Source organism: Condylostylus longicornis, unplaced genomic scaffold, assembly GCF_029603195.1.
Source record: "Condylostylus longicornis isolate FDR11 unplaced genomic scaffold, ASM2960319v2 ptg000048l, whole genome shotgun sequence".
In the NCBI taxonomy this organism is placed as follows: Eukaryota; Metazoa; Arthropoda; class Insecta; order Diptera; family Dolichopodidae; genus Condylostylus; species Condylostylus longicornis.
Window position 1 is genome coordinate 12483176 of NW_026578017.1, and position 24840 is coordinate 12508015.

Genomic DNA, 24840 nt, shown 5'->3' on the forward strand with positions numbered 1-24840 from the left:
CTTATGCTGTATTTTATGTACATACACACGGCATACATAAACAAGGCACTGTACAAAATGAGTTTTCAAATTGACAACTTTAGTGAGTGAGGTCATAAGACACGTTTGAATTAATTCATTTTGAAGAGCTAAAAATTAAAAGTATTTTTGTTTTAAAAAACAACTAAAAATTAAGTTTTAGAAGTTATCTAATTATATTGTAGTAAAATATATGTATTAAATGTTAAAAGCGTCAAAAATTATTATATCATGACATTTTTTTATAAAAAACAAAAAAAAATGGGTAAAATTTACATAATATGTAAAGTAAAAAACTGTAAGAATAATGAAAAAAGTATGAAAAGCGTTTGAAAACTGGTGCTGTAAATAAACAGTGTTTTATGAAAAATGCTGCAAAAAGTTCTAGATAATCAGAGCATCTGCGTTTTTGATAATTCAGAAAATTTAAATTTACATTTCAGTGAACTTGAAAAATAAAATATTTTATTTTGTGGTTTAATTTTTGAAACTTTAAAAACATATGACAATCTTGGAACTTTCAGAACCTTTTTATGTTAATACCAAATTTGTAGTTTTTGCAGCTACGTATTTCTCTTGTCTAAGATAGAAATGCGAAAGCATATTGCATTATCAAAAACACCCAACTTAAGATCGAGAAATAGTGAAATTAAAACTAAAAATGGCCTGTAAATCTATAGATTATTGCTACCCCCCTATCATTGGCTGTTTAAAAAAAGAGATTTAATCATTTGAAGGTAAGATTTGTATAGGATAATAAGATATGAAAGAAGAGTACGAACGCTAAACAAAGAAGTTAAAGACAAATTTTTTTTCAATGTGCAGAATTACATTCACATAATTTTTCAGTGTCGTGTCCTAAGGCGTCACCGACAACTGTCAATAAATTTGAATTCTGCATTGTTCTTGAATGTCGTGTACACACAAACCATTCATATAAATTTTTATTGAAATTGAAAGTTAAAAAAAAGAAAGCGTCAAAATAATGTCAACTTTTAACCCTATTGACGAGAATAAATAATTTTATGACCCGTGTTCCTATTTTGACACATTTTTCGTTAATTTTTGGTGAATACAAAAAAATAAAAATATTCATTTTGCCAATTACAATTTTAAATATGTATGTGCTAAATCAAACTTCTAGGAAATATAAAATAAAATCATTAAGAAAAAATACATATGTCTCGAACAAATAATTTTCTTTAATTAAAAAATGTGAAATTGTTCGAGACATTTTTTAATTGAAAAAAGAGAAAGAAGAATATTTCGTTCTGATAAATAATATTGTAAAATTTAATAATAATAGTATTTTCTATATCTGATTTAATAACGTATTCGAAATATTAAATCAAAAGGACCAAACATTTTTTTACAGATATAAATTGCTGAAGGTTTCTGTGTAAAATGTTAATTTCGTTCATTGTACAATGTTTTTCCAATGTACATTGCAAAAATTCTTGTCTTTTTTTTTACATAATACTTGCTACTATTACTTTTTGCTCTTAGAAATATACTCATTTGTATGAATTTATCTCGAATAGAATTACGTATAAAAAAACTTAAGTATAAATTAAAAATAATGTCCTACGTATGTTTACATATGCGTCTTTCATCAAACAGATTAAATTAATAAAATTATTTAATCTTTTGTCGTATATCAGATGATTTCCTTTATGCAACTTTTGATTTAATAATCTTTTATGTGATGTATTAAATTTCTCCTGTAAAATATTATTGATTGAATTATTGGAAGAGAACGCTTAACATATTTTTTTCGATTTTCATTTGCCAAATTTCTGTCTTGGACGTTTTTTGTTATAATGCACAGGCCACAAAGCCCAAACCCATAAACTCCTATAATGTACTCCTGTAATTTATATAAAGATGTCTGTGGCAAACACCACTATCATGCATAGTTCTGTTTATTTTTTAATTTGAGTTATGACCACAGCTGACAGAATTAATGTCAAGTGTCAGTGGTTTTTGTGACTTGATATGACAGTCTTGCTCACAATATTTTTATTTACAAATTACAGTTAATGATTATTAAATATTTAAATAAATTTTAAGTTTTTTTAAAGGATAATTATCAGTTGAATAACAACAGTTTAATTTTTAAAAAAGAAGAAGAACTATTAAAGTTCAATTTATTTCAAAAATTCGAAGATTAAAATAACATAATTCAAGTTTATAATGAGTAAAAAATATAAGTACAAACATAAAAACGATTTTTATCAAAGTAAACCATCAACCTCTAAAAATTTAAAAGAAGAAGAAACTAATTTAATGAATTTTTCTTTCGCTAAAAATAAAAAATTATTTAACGGTTTTTTGGAAAGCCCTCAAGCAAGAATACTGGGAGACTATGCAGATTTTTGGCAATTTATTAGTAAATACGAATCCATGTTAAAAGATTCCGGACAACCAATTTTACAAAGACCACAACATTTTACAGATGCTAGTTCCACTGAATTCAATAAAACACAATTGATTTGCTTTGACTTTGATTTCGATGATGCAATATCTAATTTCCGCAAATACAGCTATTCATCAGACAGCAAAAATTTAAGTTCTTATCAAATAGCACAATTTTTTGAAATGATATTATTATATATTGATTTTAAACAAAAAGAAAAGTTTAACAAATTAAAAAAATTGAGAGAAGCTCAAAAAAATTTACCAGTTTACCAGTATAAAAACGAAATTCATGATGCTATCAAAAAAAATCAAGTTATAATGATTGCTGGAGATACGGGATGTGGAAAATCAACACAAATCCCGCAATATGTACGAAATTTCGGTTATAGAAATATAGCTTGTACACAACCTAGACGTTTGGCATGTATATCTTTATGTAAGCGTGTTGCATATGAAATGCTACAATCTTACAGCTCGGTTGTTGGTTATCAAATTCGTTTTGAGAAAACAAAAACAATTAGAACTGAGATATCTTTTATAACCGAGGGACTTTTATTGCGGCAATTTGGATTAGATTCCAATTTGGAAAACTATGATGTTATAATTTTAGATGAAATACATGAACGTAATTTACATGGCGATTTTTTATTAGGAATTACAAAGTGCTTATTAAAAGCAAGACCAAATTTAAAGTTAATTTTAATGTCCGCAACAATTAATGTTCAATTATTCAAAAACTATTTTGAAGAAGAAAATATTTTCTTAATTCAAGTTCCTGGACGTTTATATCCTATACAATTAATATATCAGCCACCAAAAGCTTTAGTAGATAAAGAAAAATTAATATCTAAAACCTACGATAACAAATATAATCCAGATATGAATAAAACAAAAAAGAGAGAAGAAAAGTTTAATGCAGAGCCATATGTCAAAATTCTGAGTAAGTTTTATTCTTTTTTTTTAATATAAACGAAATAAATAATGTGTATAGTATACATTTATTATAAATGAATTTAAAATGCTTTTGTAAATTATGTGTGAAACTGCTAAACGATTTATGCCTTCTTGTGGTAATTTGAAGTTCTGATTTATATTTTTGAATATTTTTTCTGATTTATGTTCTATTCAATGTGTGTAGTGAAAGTATTACAAAGGATTATAAAAATGACTTTTAAACACTTCTTTCCAATTTTAAGGACGTTAGTAAGTTTTGGGTTAGCATGACTAGAAAAATGTAAATTTGTCTCTTCTTTCCGAATTTAAATATTCATTTTCAGGTAAATTCATTGATATACGGGTATGCACACAAAACGATAAATCGACAAACCGACATTTTTCTAAAACTGGTTTAAACCTTCCCTACTTTCGAAAACTCAACATCCGAAATTTGGTGCCATCATATAACCTCCCTTATTGTAAGCAATGCGGTCGGTAATAAAGTCAAAATTGCAGTGTAAAGCAAATATTGAATAATTTACTGCAAATGTGAAACGAAAAATAACTTTGAGTTAATTTAATGAAAATATAATTAAATAATTCACATTAAAAATTATAAATATAATTTGAAACGTCGCGTGCCATTAAATTGCCATCCTGGTCTAATAATTCTAAAGTAATATATGTACATATATAACACCTATGAAAAATTTAATTATCAAAAAGTTCTTGTTTTATTAACAAGAATTTCTTTCTTATAATTAGAACTTTTTCTTTTTGCTTTATGAAAAAAAAAAACTGAAAAACTCTTTTTTGTAAATAAAATACAGAATTTCTATTTTTCCTTTTAATCATATGTTAACTTCTACATAAATATTAGTTAAATTTAATAACTTATATAATACAAAATATTCCATATTGATAAATTTAACCAAATCGGCATGTAACTGTCCAGTTAGAATATGAACAATCCCTTTTTTGTCTAAGTCCTCTTGGTGTGTATACAATTTCATCGTTAGATGCTGCAAACGCTTGACCATCTAAAACACTTGCTAAATGTGAGCTTTCTGGTAATTCTTGTTGTGCTATTATTTCTGCCTGTTGTCCCAAAGGATAAGCAGCAGCTGCAGCAAATGCGATTGCAAAAAATGCCAAGTAGAGGGTAGAATTCATTTTTTATGTTTAATTTTTTTTTAATACTAATAATTTAACAAAATTGTGCAAAGCGAACGAACGTTGTTGTTCAATTGATGCTGTTTGAGAATTTTTGAAAGCTTTTATACTTCTACATTTATTTGGTTTGGGATTCCCAAAATAATTGCAATTCACATGAATTTTGAAAGCTTCTTGATAAAAATTTAAAAAAAATATTAAAGTTAACTGAAAAATTTTATTTGTGTATTTAAAATTTGTTTAAACCATAAATCGTCTCCTATTACTGGAATTCCTTAATCAAAATATTTATTTATATTTTTCTCTCATTTATCTTAGTTTTGCTTAATGATAGTAGGCCTACTTTATAATTCACAGTAAAATAATAATAATTCAAATAAACATAAATAGAATGTTGCTTTTCATGTCTAGATTAGCAAAATTATGATGAATTAAAATGTTGCAATAACAATTGTGTTTTCTCCTATTGCTCTGGTTATCAGATCAACTAATACATTAATTAATAATTGATAACGGCAATGTGAGCTAGAAAATTTAGGGGATGAACTTTTCAATAGCAAAAACAAGAAAATATTTTTTTTTGTTTTTTTTTTTTTCTTCTGAAACGGGGATCCCTTATCGGTTTTTTTCTGCATAATTATTGTGTTGTATTAAACGAATAAGATGTATAAAAGAAGAAGATATTTCCATATTGTCATTATTAGTGATTTCGAACTTATTGAATTCTATTCAAAAAATTGTTATATTTTCAAACTGCTTGCTTAAATTTTTTTTAAAATAAAAATGCGTTTCGTTATTTGTTCAATTTTCTTTGCTATAATTTGTGCCGCTTTCACGGCTGGTTATCCTGAGTCGAATGATGCACTTATTCAGAAAATATTCACTGAACCCCAAGAGTTTGTTGCTGATGGATTATATGGAATTGAAATTAGTGAGCATCATATTAGTACCCCGAATGGAGTTCGACGGAAACGGGATTGTTCTTACAAAGATTGGACCGTTACATGTAGATTTTAAGTTGAATTAATTGTCATAATAAATACTTTCTGAATATATAATAAATTTGTACTTATATTATAAAACATAAGCACATTGTAGACATATAAGAATGTACAATGTACATGTGTATAAATAAAAAAAATGTAAAATTAATTTTTAATTTTTAATATTGTGAATAACAATTACATGAGAATTTTTTCGACAACAAAATGACAAAACATTTAAGTGCCTCAAAGCAATCAGGAAAAATTTTTAATTTCTAATTTAAATTCTGTTGAAAATTATGAATCTCTTTGAGAAAATTATTTCAAATTGAGTAAGAAGAATCTTTTCTCTAAGTCTTGTAGGTCAATTTTTGCTAAAAAATCAAAAGTTATTACAATTCTTATATAAACTCCCTAAACCTTAATTTAGGGAGTTTTCTGCAGTATGAACCTATTTATATACACTTGCTAAATGGAATGGAACGTAAATTCGATGCCATACAATATAAAGGCTAATTTTAAACATGTTAAAAGTTAATTAGAGAAATTTCCTTAAAAAAAACTCACTCTCACAATCTCATTATACCCGTACGAACGTATGTTCGAAGGGTATATTAAATTTGCCTTACTGTTTGTAACGCTAAGAAATAACGATCTTAGATATAGACTCAAGTGTATGTTTTTGATCAGCGTCAAATTCTGAGTTGATTTAGCTTTGTCTGTCTGTCCGTTCGTCCATCCGTCCCAACGATAACTCAAAAACTAATTGAGCTAAGTTCACCAAATTTTCACAAATGATTAATTGTAGTAAGTGTCAGAACCCTATTTAAATTGGACATGATCGGGGTACCGGTTTGGGTAGCTGCCATACAACTTCAAAATTTATTTGGCTATATCTCAGAAACTATAAAAGCTGTGGTATTGAAATTTCCCACAAACGAATATATTAGTAGGGCCATTGTGTCTCATAAAAGTCGTTGAAATTGCTTGGCTCCTTCTGGTACCTGTCGTACAACTTCAACAGTTATTTGGCTATGTGTTAGAAACAATAAAAGCTATTGTATTGAAATTTCACACAAGCGAATATATTAGTAGGGCCGATTTGCTTGATAAAATTCGTAAAATTTCTTGGCTCTTTCTGGTAGCTGCCACACAACTTCAATAGTAGTTTGGCACGCACATAAATTTTGCATAAATTAATATGGTAATACGGCAACTTAAAGTCATAGTCTGTCCCATAGTCAGTTATGGCATATTTATTCGTACATAGGATAACAAATTCGTACGGGTATCACAGAGTTGACAAGGTCAATTCTATTTTTTCTCGTTTTATAATCAGATTGTCCGAGTTAGGATATATTAAAATCGGTTAAGGTTGACTGAAACATTGTCACTTGTTTTCACATTTTGTAATGCTTATATTACAATTAATAACAATTCATAAAACTGTGAGAAAAATTCAATTGTATGACTTGAAAAACTTGGTCTTTTGATTAAATTTGAAAAAAAAAGAATGTAAAAATAGATTTGAAGTTTATTGAACAATATTTTAATTTTCTGTGAATCATTTACAGAGAAATCATTTGTAAAAGATACGAAGTAAAAATTGTTTTTAAGACTTTAGAAGATTTTGTTAATATATTTATTTTTTTTTGTTTTAAAAAAAATTAAATAATACTATTAATTGTTTCGACTACGAAATACAATAAACTGTTGATTACGGTATTGTGAATGTCGGTATCTGTTATGGTTTACGGTATTGACGAGGAAATATGTTTCGCAAAAAAATCGAAAGAAAGATGAATGAAACTACGAGTACAAACAAATATTTTGGCGTCTTAATATCCTTAGATTGATAGGTAAAAATCAGAAGGTGAAAATAGGTCAAACGATCAGTCTTTTTCATCAAAGGTTTTCAAAAGTGAACATTGAAAATTTATTTTTATTTGTTTTTTTTTATTAGTCAAACAATAATCTAACTTAATTTTAAAATGAAATACTTTATAGTTAACCAAATCGGCATGTTACTGTCCAGTTAGAATAAGAACAATCTCTCTTTTGTCTAAGTCCTCTTGGTGTGTATACAATTTCATCGTTAGATGCTCCAAACACTTGACTATCTAAAACACTTGCTAAATGTGAGCTTTCTGGTAATTCTTGTTGTGCTACTATTTCTGCTTCTTGTTCCAAAGGATAAGCACCAGCTGCAGCAAATACGATTGCAAAAAATGCCAAGTAGAGGGTAGAATTCATTTTTTATGTTTAATTTTTTTTTAATACTAATAATTTAACAAAATTTTGTAAAGCGAACGAACGTTGTTGTTCAATTGATGCTGTTTGAGAATTTTTGAAAGCTTTTATACCCCAACATTTATTTAGTTTGGGATCCCCAAAATAATTGCACTTCATATGAATTTTCAAGTTTCTTGATAACAGTTTAAAAAACATTAAAGTTTACTTTAGATTTTTATTTGTAGACTAAAATTATGTATATAATGTACATTTGTAGTTTAGACATTAAAAGAGTTCAATTCGCGGAAATATATCTTTTTTCTTTCTAAACATAATATAGATAATCTTTAGTTTTTTTTAGGAAAAATTTAAATATATGTAGCTTTTAATAAAAATTATATAAAAATTAAGAATTTCTATGAATTAAAAATCAGCGTATTTGCACAATAAAAATAAGTAATTAACTTTGATTTTTTTTTAAATAGATTAAGTATACGCATGTCAAATTAGCTGTAAGACTTTTAACTGCTCCTAAAAATTTCATTTTTAATATATTTTGCGACCGTATTAGTTCGGTAACAAGAAAAACTCTGTATTCTATTGAAAATGTGCATACTTCTGTCAAGTATTATTTCTTATTCTAAAAAATGAAATTCTGCTAACGTCATGTAGATATGCATACCACATGAGTATAAGTGTAAAATGAAAGTGAGATGCAATACTATTATATAAAAGAAAAGGTGTGTTTAATGCTATTGGAAAGAAAGGTTCGCTTTGTGTTACATACAGAAGATACTTTAGAAGTTTTCTATAATGATATTTACATTATGCTTCTACTTAAGTCTATACAATTATTTCGCGTAATTGATTAATATTCTCTCACAAAATTAAGGGATAAGCAGACTGATTCCTGGAAAATACACAGTAGGCAGTGATTTTTAGCACTTTTCCAAAATTTTTTTGAAAAAAAGTGCTTATTAGTTTCACTCCGTCCGTCCGTCCGCTCGTGGACATGTTTACAAAACTTCTACACCCTTGAAGATAAAAAGCTGAAATTTAATATGTACATAGATCTTTACTAGAAACTTATTTCCGTAGAAGATAATTTTCATCTATTTCCCCCCTCTAGAAGTTACACCCCCCAAAAACCCTAAAAATGCCATTTTTTAACTATTTATTGCAATGAAACCATAAGCATTTTTCAAATTTTGCAAACGCAGAAAGGCAGTGGATTGCTTCTCCTATCGCGGCACACTATAGTTAAAATTTAAAAAAACAAAAATGGCCGTTAAAATTTACCGTTATCTTAAATTCATTTTTTTTTTCAAATTTTTTATGTTCCTTTTGTGAAATTTCTGAAATTTTAGTAGCTTTTAGGTACTAACAAAGAGTTCATTTCGTTAGTAGAAAATTGTTTTCCATCTCCACCCCCTCTCAGGTTATCGTCTCTTGAATTGTTTACTTTATTATTCGTCTTTGAGCAAATTGTGCGATCGGACGGACGGACGACCATGTCTAAAACAAAGCGGAGTTGTACGTTTAACAAAAATATACCGCAGATAACTTCTTCTATAGCTACATACAAACTCTATGCCAAAGTTAGTATTCTCTTCACGAAGGTTTAAAAACGATAAAAGTGTACAAGGTGGTTAAAATTTTAAAAAGGAAAAGTTATGAACTTAAGTGAACTTTTTATACATATTTAATTTATAGGAGAAAATTTCCTATCTCTTAAAGCCAGAAAATTTCTAAGCTGCATCAGCTTCCAATTTTCTGGCTTTAAGGTCTTTTCTTTAAGACGAGAAGGAACATTAAAATGTGAAAGCTTTAAAAATTTAACAATAATTTATTTGCATTAGTCAATCAGGTAATTAAAAAAATGATCGGGAAATTACTTTCCCATAGCAGAAGTGAGGTACAGATTTTTTTGTTTTTTTTTATTTATTGTCTTTTTGAAACAACAAAAACGGGAATCCACTTTCTTATCAGTAATTTTTGCTTATCGCAAGTTTCAGTAAATGTGTAAGTCAGTAAATGTGTACTAATCTTATATACAACCATTGTACGTATGTACATTGAGTCAAGAACAAAGTATAAAACCAGAAAATATTCGTCTTTTAGCATCAGTATTGTTTTTGAGCTTTCGAGTTTTATTCAGAAATTCTCGATATCTTTTAAAGTAATTTTTCGTTTGTTATCAATAACTACAAGATGCGTTTCATTATTTCTGCAATTTTCTTTGCTGTAATTTGTGCTACGTTCGCGGCTGGTTATCCTGAACCAAATGATGCACTTCCTCAGAAAGCATTCAGTGAATCTCAAGAGTTTGTTGCTGATGGAATTTATGGAATTGAAGTTAGTGAGCACCATATCAACACTCCAAATGGAGTACGTCAGAAACGAGATTGTTCTTACAAGGATTGGACCGTAACATGTAGATTTTAACTTGTCATTTATAGCTATGTAAATTTGTTTTGCTTTAAATGTAATAAAAGAACATAAGAAATATTTTTACCAAATACATAATGTGTGTAATCTTAAAATTGATTCCAAAAAAAACATTTTTTATAGGATCAAAGTTTGGACAAAATTTATGGGACATATACAACGTAAATGTAGGTTTGGATTATACTCAATAAAAATTATTTAGTCTTTTGTCAGCTTTTATAAGAAAAATAATCCGATCTGAAAATTATGAATGACTATAGGACTGTGATTTGTAGGTAAAAATCTACTTTTGTTGTTTGTCTTATTTAGATACCGAAGAAATTATACAAATTTGCAAGATTGAAATTCTGTGTATTTAGTATTGCATTAGCTATATTTAAACCTTAGACCTTTTTTAGTTTAGTGACTTTTTCTCGAAGGTTATTCAACGTTAAAGAAATGTAGTAAGAAATATGTTAGATAAAATTTATTCATTAAGCTCTGAGGAATACATAGAAAAGAACATACAAAAAATGAAAGAAATATTAAAAAATAATAATTATCCAAAATTTTTCATACATCAAATAATTGGGGAATACAAAAACAGGCACAATAAAAACAACATACAAGAAACGTTCTCCCCAAATTCACAGAATACCAAATCTTTAAAATTTCAGCATATTTCTGAAATATTTTACAAAATCAGAAATGTCTTTAAACCATATATGCGAAACAACAAGTTCATTTTCTATAGCAAAAATACTTACGTTTTTTCGTTGTACTCGTACACAAATTTTACACAAAACTTAAAAGATAAAAAAGCCAAAATTTAAAGATAAAGAAGCCAAAATGAATCAATCACACTTAATATATAAAATCAGAGTGCAAAGCGTGTTATATAGGACAAACAAAACAATATCTTAATAATAGACTAAATCAACATACATAAATATGATTGAAAATTACAAAACATTAATAAAACAGATAACATCACTTTAACATCACACAACATCACTTTAACCATAATCACACTTTTAATTTCAAGGAAACACAAATAGTAGACAGGGAGAAAAATTGGTATAAGAGAAATATAAGTGAAATGATACACATAGAATTAAACAAAAACAACATAAATTACAAAACAGATACAAATAACTTAAATTCATTTTATAAACCTGTAATTATGAAATTTCAAAAAATTAAAACAAGCGCTAACCCCAATAGAGTAAACAATAGATCAAAACAACAAACAGCTGATTCGTGATATTTTTATTTTTATTATAGTTTAAGTTTTGTAAGAGTCTAGTTTTGTCCCATTTACAATTTGTGTTAATTTATTTTATTTATTTATTTATATGTTATTTATTAAAAAAAATAACTCACGATTTTTAAAAAAATTTTATTAAATTAATTTATTAGAGCTATTGAGTTAGTAAATTATGTTAAAATCAAATTAAAATTTGTTCAATAACTTAATGTAAATATACATATAAGAAATGTATGACATATTGTAAAAACATTATTATCAAGATTTAACATTAAATCGAAACGTTGGTAAAAGTTAAAGAACATTGTTTTATTTGTCCTACACCAGACTACAGGAAACATTTTAAATGTTATTCGACGTGTTACTTAGGCATTTAACTATTTGTGCACAATGTATGACAATCTTTTAAGTACTTACTCTTAAAAATTATATTGGTTCTCAGGATCCTTCAGTCTTCACTGAGCTGATTTTCTTTCATTTATGAAATATATTTTAATGTTTTCGATAATTGAAGTGCTTCTTAACGAGATCTAAGACACAATGTAAAAATTAAAAGAAAACCGAGTTTAAAAAGTAAAGATTACAAACTTGTAACAATTGCTGTAATTTGTTATAAACTTTAGCCGAATGATTTTACGAAGAATTCATTAATATTCAACATTTGTTTTGCATCGAGTATGATAATTTTATGTAATACGGCTAAAAAAAAACATTTTTGTTCACCATTAAACCATACGTTGAAAAGTATAAATAGAAAATCATTTAAGAACGAAGATCAGTATCAATCAAATAAAAAACAACACTTGTAAAATACAGTAAAGATGCGTTTCAACGTTTTCGTATTACTTTTCGCTTTAATTGCTTCATTAGCTGCATCTCATCCAGCTGAATCAAACCCAACACAAGTAGCTGATGGAAGCAGTCCAAACTCACCTGGACCATTGGTGAACCCGGAAATTCCTGAAATTACTCTTATTGGATGGAATGTTTGTGTTAAAGTTGGTCCAGTAAAAGTATGTGGTGGCAAAAGATAAATTCAAATAAAATTTTGCACCGTTTCCTTTCTTTAAGGCTACCAAAAAAAATTTGTAATACTAGAGAATAAAAAATAATATTGGAGAACAAAAAATTCTAATTGTGTTAATTACATTTTTGTATTACTTATATTATACGTACTTATAAAGGATTCTCTTATGGCTGATAAAGGATTAAATATTTCATAGAACTTTCACATCAAGAGCAATAATATTATGCTTGATTTTTTTTGTCAGACAACGATTTGTACGGTGAAGAGAATTGCATTCGAGTCTGCAATAGACAAAATTAAATAAATTTCAATAAACCTAGTGGTTCCAATTTCTTCAAGACTGCTTTATGACAATTCTTTTTGTAAATAAAATACAGAATTTCTATTTTTCCTTTTATTCACATGTTAACTTCTACATAAATATTAATTAAATTTAAAAGCTTATATAATACAAAATATTCCATATTGATAAATTTAACCAAATCGGCATGTTACTGTCCAGTTAGAATAAGAACAGTCCCTTTTTTGTCTAAGTCCTCTTGGTGTGTATACAATTTCATCTTTAGATGCTCCAAACACTTGACTATCTAAAACACTTGCTAAATGTGAGCTTTCTGGTAATTCTTGTTGTGCTACTATTTCTGCCTGTTGTTCCAAAGGATAAGCACCAGCTGCAGCAAATACGATTGCAAAAAATGCTATATAGAGGGTAGAATTCATTTTTTATGTTTAATTTTTTTAATACTTAAAAGCTTAATTTAACAAAATTGTGCAAAGCGAACGAACGTTGTTGTTCAATTGATGCTGTTTGAAAATTTTGAAAAGCTTTTTATACCCTAACATTTATTTAGTTTGGGATCCCCAAAATAATTGCACTTCATATGAATTTTCATGTTTCTTGATAACAGTTTAAAAAACATTAAAGTTTACTTTAGATTTTTATTTGTAGACTAAAATTATGTATATAATGTACATTTGTAGTTTAGACATTAAAAGAGTTCAATTCGCGGAAATATATCTTTTTTCTTTCTAAACATAATATAGATAATCTTTAGTTTTTTTTAGGAAAAATTTAAATATATGTAGCTTTTAATAAAAATTATATAAAAATTAAGAATTTCTATGAATTAAAAATCAGCGTATTTGCACAATAAAAATAAGTAATTAACTTTGATTTTTTTTTAAATAGATTAAGTATACGCATGTCAAATTAGCTGTAAGACTTTTAACTGCTCCTAAAAATTTCATTTTTAATATATTTTGCGACCGTATTAGTTCGGTAACAAGAAAAACTCTGTATTCTATTGAAAATGTGCATACTTCTGTCAAGTATTATTTCTTATTCTAAAAAATGAAATTCTGCTAACGTCATGTAGATATGCATACCACATGAGTATAAGTGTAAAATGAAAGTGAGATGCAATACTATTATATAAAAGAAAAGGTGTGTTTAATGCTATTGGAAAGAAAGGTTTGCTTTGTGTTACATACAGAAGATACTTTAGAAGTTTTCTATAATGATATTTACATTATGCTTCTACTTAAGTCTATACAATTATTTCGCGTAATTGATTAATATTCTCTCACAAAATTAAGGGATAAGCAGACTGATTCCTGGAAAATACACAGTAGGCAGTGATTTTTAGCACTTTTCCAAAATTTTTTTGAAAATAAGTGCTTATTAGTTTCACTCCGTCCGTCCGTCCGCTCGTGGACATGTTTACAAAACTTCTACACCCTTGAAGATAAAAAGCTGAAATTTAATATGTATATAGATCTTTACTAGAAACTTATTTCCGTAGAAGATAATTTTCATCTATTTCCCGCCTCTAGAAGTTACACCCCCAAAAACCCTAAAAATGCCATTTTTTAACTATTTATTGCAATGAAACCATAAGCATTTTTCAAATTTTGCAAACGCAGAAAGGCAGTGGATTGCTTCTCCTATCGCGGCACACTATAGTTAAAATTTAAAAAAACAAAAATGGCCGTTAAAATTTACCGTTATCTTAAATTCATTTTTTTTTCAAATTTTTTATGTTCCTTTTGTGAAATTTCTGAAATTTTAGTAGCTTTTAGGTACTAACAAACGGTTCATTTCGTTAGTAGAAAATTGTTTTCCATCTCCACCCCCTCTCAGGTTATCGTCTCTTGAATTGTTTACTTTATTATTCGTCTTTGAGCAAATTGTGCGATCGGACGGACGGACGACCATGTCTAAAACAAAGCGGAGTTGTACGTTTAACAAAAATATACCGCAGATAACTTCTTCTATAGCTACATATAAACTCTATGCCAAAGTTAGTATTCTCTTCACGAAGGTTTAAAAACGATAAAAGTATACAAGGTGGTTAAAATTTTAAAAAGGAAAAGTTATGAACTTAAGTGAACTTTTTATACATATTTAATTTATAGGAGAAAATTTCCTATGATGCAGCTTCCAATTTTCTGGCTTTAAGGTCTTTTCTTTAAGACGAGAAGGAACATTAAAATGTGAAAGCTTTAAAAATTTAATAATAATTTATTTGCATTATTCAATCAGGTAATTAAAAAAATGATCGGGAAATTACTTTCCCATAGCAAAAGTGAGGTACAGATTTTTTTGTTTTTTTTTTGTTTATTGTCTTTTTGAAACAACAAAAACGGGAATCCACTTTCTTATCAGTAATTTTTGCTTATCGCAAGTTTCAGTAAATGTGTACTAATCTTATACAACCATTGTACGTATGTACATTGAGTCAAGAACAAAGTATAAAACCAGAAAATATTCGTCTTTTAGCATCAGTATTGTTTTTGAGCTTTCGAGTTTTATTCAGAAATTCTCGATATCTTTTAAAGTAATTTTTCGTTTGTTATCAATAACTACAAGATGCGTTTCATTATTTCTGCAATTTTCTTTGCTGTAATTTGTGCTACGTTCGCGGCTGGTTATCCTGAACCAAATGATGCACTTCCTCAGAAAGCATTCAGTGAATCTCAAGAGTTTGTTGCTGATGGAATTTATGGAATTGAAGTTAGTGAGCACCATATCAACACTCCAAATGGAGTACGTCAGAAACGAGATTGTTCTTACAAGGATTGGACCGTAACATGTAGATTTTAACTTGTCATTTATAGCTATGTAAATTTGTTTTGCTTTAAATGTAATAAAAGAACATAAGAAATATTTTTACCAAATACATAATGTGTGTAATCTTAAAATTGATTCCAAAAAAAACATTTTTTATAGGATCAAAGTTTGAACAAAATTCATGGGACATATACACGTAAATAATGTAAATGTAGGTTTGGATTATACTCAGTAAATATTATTTAGTCTTTTGTCAGCTTTGAACTTATAAGAAAATTAATCCAATCTCAAAATTATGAATGTATGTACTATAGGACTGTGATTTGTAGGTAAAAATCTATTTTTGTTGTGTGTCCTAAGAGTAAGAAAAAATATAGGAGTAAAAATACAAATTTGTGTCAATGGATTTCTGTTCATTTGGTACTGTGTTAATTTTATTTAACTCACTTAGACCTTTTCAAGTTTATTCAGCGTGTGTCGTGGATATTTAATTATTTGTGTACAATAAGATAAACACAAATTATCGCAATATTTTTAAATAGTTATTTTGTTGAAAAAAATAAAATATTTTCGTTTATTGTTGTAAATTAAGCTTCTGGTATTAGATTCGTTTGTTTACAGGATTCGAATCCGAAAGACAATGTAAAAATAAAAAAATCGGATTTAAAAAGTAAAGATTACAAACTTATAACAATTGCTGTAAATTGTTATAAACTTTAGCCGAATGATTTTACGAAGAATTCATTAATATTCAACATTTGTTTTGCATCGAGTATGATAATTTTATGTAATACGGCTAAAAAAAAACATTTTTGTTCACCATTAAACCATACGTGTTGAAAAGTATAAATAGAAAATCATTTAAGAACGAAGATCAGTACCAATCAAATAAAAAACAACACTTGTAAAATACAGTAAAGATGCGTTTCAACGTTTTCGTATTACTTTTTGCTTTAATTGCTTCATTAGCTGCATCTCATCCAGCTGAATCAAACCCAACACAAGTAGCTGATGGAAGCAGTCCAAACTCACCTGGACCATTGGTGAATCCGGAAATCCCTGAAATTACTTTGATTGGATGGAATGTTTGCATTGAAGTTGGTTCAGTGAAAGTATGTGGTGGCAAAAACTAGATTTAAATAGAATTATCCACCGTTTTCTTCCTTTAAGGCTACCAAAAAAAACTTGTAATACTAGAGAATAAAAAATTTTTGCCGTGTAAATTGATTTGTTCTTTATTTTTATATTTTTTGTACGTATATTTAATTGTAAAAAAAACTATACAAAAAAAATTGTAAAGCAATAACCGAAATATTTCATAAGGGTTTCACATCAGCAACGAAACTTATTCAAAACACGAAACTTACAAAAAGCAATAAGATTGTGCTTGCGTTAACCGAAAGGTTGACCTCATCACATCTCTAAAGTATAGCATATTTCTAAAAGTGGTACAATTTCTATTGCAATTTTACAATGTGAAATTTAGTAGAATACTTAGACAGAATAAACTTATTTTAAAATAAAAATTATATCAGAAATTTCTGTCTAATTATATAAACAGAAATTAAGTAACGTAAGATGTAAGAAAAATTAACAATTTTTAAGAAGACCACACTGCAAAAAAGCTGGCGCAATCAGCACTTAATCGACCCATACACCTTTTTTCTATATTGTGAGACGATTGCCCAAAATCATGATATTGTGATGTATAGACTAATTATGCATTTTACAAAAATTTATATAATCTATTAATTATTATACTTAAAAATGTCAATTTTATTCTTAGATTCACTTTCCACGATTTTCAATAAAAATTTGGCAATTAATTTCATTGACAAACAGAGCCCAAATATCAAATAGAATTTTGCTGATATTTCCCTCAGATATGGGTGAAAATGGATAAGTCAATCTTTAGTTGCCAATCTCTGATTTGTACGAAAAATTGATATTACTTCTTTTGTCCGAATATATAAAATTTCATGGAAATCTCTCAATTATTTTCTTAAAAATTATCTAAACTATAAAACTAATATGAACATCAGTTTAGTTGACAAATTCTGAAGTTTCCTTATGGTTTTTCAAGTTGTAATACTCGTATTAAATTCAAATATACATTTTCATAAAAATCAATTCCATACAATATGAGAAAAATGAGCGCATAGATCGACAGATTCCTGGAGAAACTGCCTTTTTTGTCATCACGGAAAGTTTTTATCGGAAAGTCCTTTAAAGTTCATATTATAATAGATCTCTATTAATTAAGTATTTTTGGAAAAAAATATTTAGAGCCTCTTTTTTTAAATAAAATAAATAATTTCTAGTTTTTCTTTTAATCATACATTATTAATTTTCATATACACACACATACATACATATGTAAATATTAATTAAGTTTAAAAACTTGCCGCTTGCCACAAGTATTTTTAGCCAAATGGGCATGTTAACGTCCAATTATGGAAGTAACAACCAATTTTCTGTCTATTTTCTGCTTTAGGTGCCGATGGAGTTTCATCATTAGGCGTTCCATACCCTTGTCCCTCTGGCAAAAGCAACCTTGCTGGTAATTCTTGCTGTGCTGTTGTTTCTGACTGTTCCAAAGGATAAGCAGCAGCTAACGCAAATATAATTGCAAATAAAACCATATGGAAGGTAGAATTCATTTTTTATCTTTAATTCAACTTTTGATGTAAGAAGTTGAAAAGCTTGATGTAAGAGAATTGTGTAAAGCGAACGAATGCTTTTTTCAATTGATGCTGTTTGAAAATTTTTAAAAGCTTTTTATACTCTCACATTTGCTTTAGAATTCTAAGAATAACTGCAAATTGGAACTAAACTTATGAATTTCCATAGTTTCTTATTAAAAATGTGAGAAAGCATTAAAAATAATTTTTATTTTTATTTGTTTACTTAAAATATGATTTAAAACTAAAATGGCTTCAATTATTAGAATTAATTTTTGCATCAGATTTAACTTTTAAATATTTTTAATTGTTTTTGCCTTTATTACCTTATAGTTAAATTTAATAGGTAGGGAGCATACTTTTTTATTTCTTAGTTAAAAAATTTCAGCATTAATAGAATTTCCTTCTCATGTCTGGATTAGCAAATCATAATGAATTAAAAATTTACAATAACAGTTGTGGTTTCTCATATCAAATAAATCAGATCAATGTTAATTAATAATTTTTAAGAACATTATGTGAGCTAAGAAAATTTAGGGGATGAACTTTTCAACAGTAAAACTAAGAAAACGTTTTTTATTTCTGAAGCGGGGGTTTCTTTACGTAACTTTTTCTGTGATTACCTTTGCTTTTCACATGTCCAATTCTTATTTTTTGAAATATATTCGTAAAAGTTTTTTTCAAACTTTTGATGCCTATCATTGTTACGCTATCTGTCCGTCTATTCGTTTGTCTGTTTACAAAACTTCTATCTCTTTATAAAATTTGTATCCGATTAAATTAGACAACTGCAGATATATTGTAGGCCCGCTGTCGGCAAAGTAGGCCAATTAAACTTCGAAAAACGGACCATCATTTTGCTTGTAAGAAAAAGCAATATTCGATTGCATTTCTTATTAAATTTAGAAAAATTTCTTTCAAAAAGAACTCAATCATATATAAATTCAAGAACTCAATATAATATAGATATAGATACACAAAATTCCATACAAATTTATTACATGCCAAAACAAAACAATCAATAAGGTCAGTTGAAAATGTCATTTCTTCGTGTGAGCAGGTAATGTAAGAAATTGGAGTGGTCCATGCTCATACTCACATAGTACATGTTTGACCATAACATACAAAAGTATGCCAATGGTTGTTGTAAAAAAATCGATCTTAGTAAAAGCTTTCATTATATCCTATTCTTAAAGATTTTCTTACTACTTTTGAACACGGCAATTCGAATGATTTTTAAAATGTAGCTTTAAAGTTTTTATATATCGATGAATATTTTACTTCCCTTAAATTAAATTTCTTTATATTTCTTCCTGTTCTAAGAGAATATTTCAATAGAGCATATGTAGATTTTATTATTTACATATATCTAAAGCTATATGAATGCAATTCGTGATTGACATATCTGTACATTTGTATATATATAATTGAATTAACTCAGCCGCAGTATTGCTTTACATATAGTTTATGCAGAAAAATTCTTTGATATATTTTTTCTTTTTATAAATATTTTACACAACAGCATCTACATTATTCCTGATAACCATATCCTAAAATTTTGTTTTGCACCATGACAAAACTATGAGTAGAAAGTATTTGATACTGCAAACTAAATTTTTAGAAATTGAAACGTAGAATTAACTATAATAAAAATAATTAAATAAAATTAAATTAAAAACAGAATGTCCGCCAAACAGCGCCAAGAACAAATTAACATTCAACATATGTGTTGTCGTATGATAATTTTATGATAATAAGTTTACAGTAAATGTTTTTCATTAACATTTGCTATATGTTTGAATAGTATAAAAAGGAAATAATTTTTAAACTAAAATCAGTTTACAATTTTGATCTTTATCAATCAAGTAGAAAAAAAAAACATTTTAAATTACAACCAAACATGCGTTTCAACGTTTTTGTATTACTTTTCGCTTTAATTGCTTCATTAGCCGTGGCACATCCAGCTGAATCAAACCCAACACAAGAAGTTGATGGAAGTAATTCCAACGCACCTGAATCATTAGAAAATCCAGAAATTCCTGATGTCACTTTGATTGGATGGGGTGTCTGTGTTAGAATACGTGGAGTACGTGTTTGTGGTGGCAGAAACTAAAATGATTAAAAAACCGTAAAGTTCAAAAACTTTCTGTTATTGAACATTGTAAAATGAAATTTCTAATAAATAAAAAGGATAAATTCTTTAAATTTTAAAAATATAATAAAAATATCACATGTTTTAATTAATAAAAATTAGTTTATGGAAGTGTTGGGTACATTATCTTCGGCTTATGAGCTAAACATATCAGAGACAGCGTTTTTTTTGTATGGAAGTTGTTATAATGTTAAATGTTTCAATATAAATCTTTTAATTTTCAATATTTTAGTCTGCTTGTAAATTCTAACCCTACTTAACTATTCCACCTTTGCTTTTATATAGTTATAAGGAAATTACTTATCAGAATATGCTGTAAGGTGTAATCATTTTCAAGAAACATGTCAACGAGCTGGTGCTAGTGGGGAAGCTAATGTAATAATGGTTTTAGTTGATTTGTTTTAAAATCCCAACAAACTTTCTTAAATCATATAGATTCAAAGACATTTAGTGTAAGCCAGATGACTGGAAGTGCTTATTTTGGTTATAATATTTTACTTAATATCTTTTAAAATACAAGGGGGTTTTCATGAGCACAGTGTATCACGTGGTCATATATAAATGTTACGAATGAAATTTGTTTATAAATATTTTTAACTTATCAACAATGTAGTAAAATTGTTATGAGTAGCGCAGTTAAGTCATATATGTACGATTTACGAATTATTTTACAATTATTATAGAATTCTCAAAAGTATATTGCATTTTTTTATGTTATTGTTGTTTTGAAACGTAATTAATCAAATTTGAATTAAATTTTAATGTTCCTATAATCGAAAGTTAATTTTTCAAGGTAATAATTGCAACATAAAGCTTTAACTGTCCCTTCTAAGGTTTAAAATTAAAATTTCTGAAATTTGACAAGAACTGTCACTTATGTTAGGGGTATCTTCTATACTGCACCAACTTTATAAGGTTCCCGTCAAACACAAGTAATTAATAAGAATTGATAAAATCCAGTAAAAAAGAGTTAACGTATTAGACATTTTTATAAACAAAATACTGCAAAACAATAATGTGATACATATGCAGTATTGCGTTTTTGGATTGCAGTATTGTGTTCGTAAACAAAAAATGTCGTTAACAAAAAAAATTTATTTATTTGGGCTAAATACGAGTAGTGGAAAGTTCTATTTCAGAAAAAATAAAAATTAATAAAAATAAGAAAAGAAACCTGAAACAAAAAGAAATTTTGTTATTTTTAAGTACAACAATTAACAGACCCTAATTCAATCTATTTTAATGTAAAAATCTATTTTTGTTGTGTGTCCTAAGATTAAGAAAAAATATAGGAGTAAAAATACAAATTTGTGTCAATGGATTTCTGTTCATTTGGTACTGTGTTAATTTTATTTAACTCACTTAGACCTTTTCAAGTTTATTTCAAATTATCGCAATATTTTTAAATAGTTATTTTGTTGAAAAAAATAAAATATTTTCGTTTATTGTTGTAAATTAAGCTTCTGGTATTAGATTCGTTTGTTTACAGGATTCGAATCCGAAAGACAATGTAAAAATAAAAAAATCGGATTTAAAAAGTAAAGATTACAAACTTATAACAATTGCTGTAAATTGTTATAAACTTTAGCCGAATGATTTTACGAAGAATTCATTAATATTCAACATTTGTTTTGCATCGAGTATGATAATTTTATGTAATACGGCTAAAAAAAAACATTTTTGTTCACCATTAAACCATACGTGTTGAAAAGTATAAATAGAAAATCATTTAAGAACGAAGATCAGTACCAATCAAATAAAAAACAACACTTGTAAAATACAGTAAAGATGCGTTTCAACGTTTTCGTATTACTTTTTGCTTTAATTGCTTCATTAGCTGCATCTCATCCAGCTGAATCAAACCCAACACAAGTAGCTGATGGAAGCAGTCCAAACTCACCTGGACCATTGGTGAATCCGGAAATCCCTGAAATTACTTTGATTGGATGGAATGTTTGCATTGAAGTTGGTTCAGTGAAAGTATGTGGTGGCAAAAACTAGATTTAAATAGAATTATCCACCGTTTTCTTCCTTTAAGGCTACCAAAAAAAACTTGTAATACTAGAGAATAAAAAATTTTTGCCGTGTAAATTGATTTGTTCTTTATTTTTATATTTTTTGTACGTATATTTAATTGTAAAAAAAACTATACAAAAAAAATTGTAAAGCAATAACCGAAATATTTCATAAGGGTTTCACATCAGCAACGAAACTTATTCAAAACACGAAACTTACAAAAAGCAATAAGATTGTGCTTGCGTTAACCGAAAGGTTGACCTCATCACATCTCTAAAGTATAGCATATTTCTAAAAGTGGTACAATTTCTATTGCAATTTTACAATGTGAAATTTAGTAGAATACTTAGACAGAATAAACTTATTTTAAAATAAAAATTATATCAGAAATTTCTGTCTAATTATATAAACAGAAATTAAGTAACGTAAGATGTAAGAAAAATTAACAATTTTTAAGAAGACCACACTGCAAAAAAGCTGGCGCAATCAGCACTTAATCGACCCATACACCTTTTTTCTATATTGTGAGACGATTGCCCAAAATCATGATATTGTGATGTATAGACTAATTATGCATTTTACAAAAATTTATATAATCTATTAATTATTATACTTAAAAATGTCAATTTTATTCTTAGATTCACTTTCCACGATTTTCAATAAAAATTTGGCAATTAATTTCATTGACAAACAGAGCCCAAATATCAAATAGAATTTTGCTGATATTTCCCTCAGATATGGGTGAAAATGGATAAGTCAATCTTTAGTTGCCAATCTCTGATTTGTACGAAAAATTGATATTACTTCTTTTGTCCGAATATATAAAATTTCATGGAAATCTCTCAATTATTTTCTTAAAAATTATCTAAACTATAAAACTAATATGAACATCAGTTTAGTTGACAAATTCTGAAGTTTCCTTATGGTTTTTCAAGTTGTAATACTCGTATTAAATTCAAATATACATTTTCATAAAAATCAATTCCATACAATATGAGAAAAATGAGCGCATAGATCGACAGATTCCTGGAGAAACTGCCTTTTTTGTCATCACGGAAAGTTTTTATCGGAAAGTCCTTTAAAGTTCATATTTTAATAGATCTCTATTAATTAAGTATTTTTGGAAAAAAATATTTAGAGCCTCTTTTTTTAAATAAAATAAATAATTTCTAGTTTTTCTTTTAATCATACATTATTAATTTTCATATACACACACATACATACATATGTAAATATTAATTAAGTTTAAAAACTTGCCGCTTGCCACAAGTATTTTTAGCCAAATGGGCATGTTAACGTCCAATTATGGAAGTAACAACCAATTTTCTGTCTATTTTCTGCTTTAGGTGCCGATGGAGTTTCATCATTAGGCGTTCCATACCCTTGTCCCTCTGGCAAAAGCAACCTTGCTGGTAATTCTTGCTGTGCTGTTGTTTCTGACTGTTCCAAAGGATAAGCAGCAGCTAACGCAAATATAATTGCAAATAAAACCATATGGAAGGTAGAATTCATTTTTTATCTTTAATTCAACTTTTGATGTAAGAAGTTGAAAAGCTTGATGTAAGAGAATTGTGTAAAGCGAACGAATGCTTTTTTCAATTGATGCTGTTTGAAAATTTTTAAAAGCTTTTTATACTCTCACATTTGCTTTAGAATTCTAAGAATAACTGCAAATTGGAACTAAACTTATGAATTTCCATAGTTTCTTATTAAAAATGTGAGAAAACATTAAAAATAATTTTTATTTTTATTTGTTTACTTAAAATATGATTTAAAACTAAAATGGCTTCAATTATTAGAATTAATTTTTGCATCAGATTTAACTTTTAAATATTTTTAATTGTTTTTGCCTTTATTACCTTATAGTTAAATTTAATAGGTAGGGAGCATACTTTTTCATTTCTTAGTTAAAAAATTTCAGCATTAATAGAATTTTCTTCTCATGTCTGGATTAGCAAATCATAATGAATTAAAAATTAACAATAACAATTGTGGTTTCTCATATCAGATGAATCAGATCAATGTTAATTAATAATTTTTAAGAACATTATTTGAGCTAAGAAAATTTAGGGGATGAACTTTTCAACAGTAAAACTAAGAAAACGTTTTTTATTTCTGAAGCGGGGGTTTCTTTACGTAACTTTTTCTGTGATTACCTTTGCTTTTCACATGTCCAATTCTTATTTTTTGAAATATATTCGTAAAAGTTTTTTTCAAACTTTTGATGCCTATCATTGTTACGCTATCTGTCCGTCTATTCGTTTGTCTGTTTACAAAACTTCTATCTCTTGTAGAAAACTTCTATCTCTTGCTTGTAAGAAAAAGCAATATTCGATTGCATTTCTTATTAAATTTAGAAAAATTTCTTTCAAAAAGAACTCAATCATATATAAATTCAAGAACTCAATATAATATAGATATAGGTACACAAAATTCCATA

The 24840-nt window shown here is 27.4% G+C and overlaps 1 protein-coding gene across 1 annotated transcript in view; it reads left to right on the top strand.

Annotated features, from left to right (window-relative positions):
- Positions 1-2166: 2166 nt before the first annotated feature.
- LOC129611235 (probable ATP-dependent RNA helicase DHX34) overlaps positions 2167-24840 on the top strand; it is a 39817-nt gene continuing 17143 nt past the window's right edge. The window contains exon 1 of the mRNA XM_055524266.1: positions 2167-3376. Coding sequence (XP_055380241.1) covers positions 2212-3376 — 1165 coding nt within the window. The 5' untranslated portion in view covers positions 2167-2211. The remainder of the gene's footprint in view (positions 3377-24840) is intronic.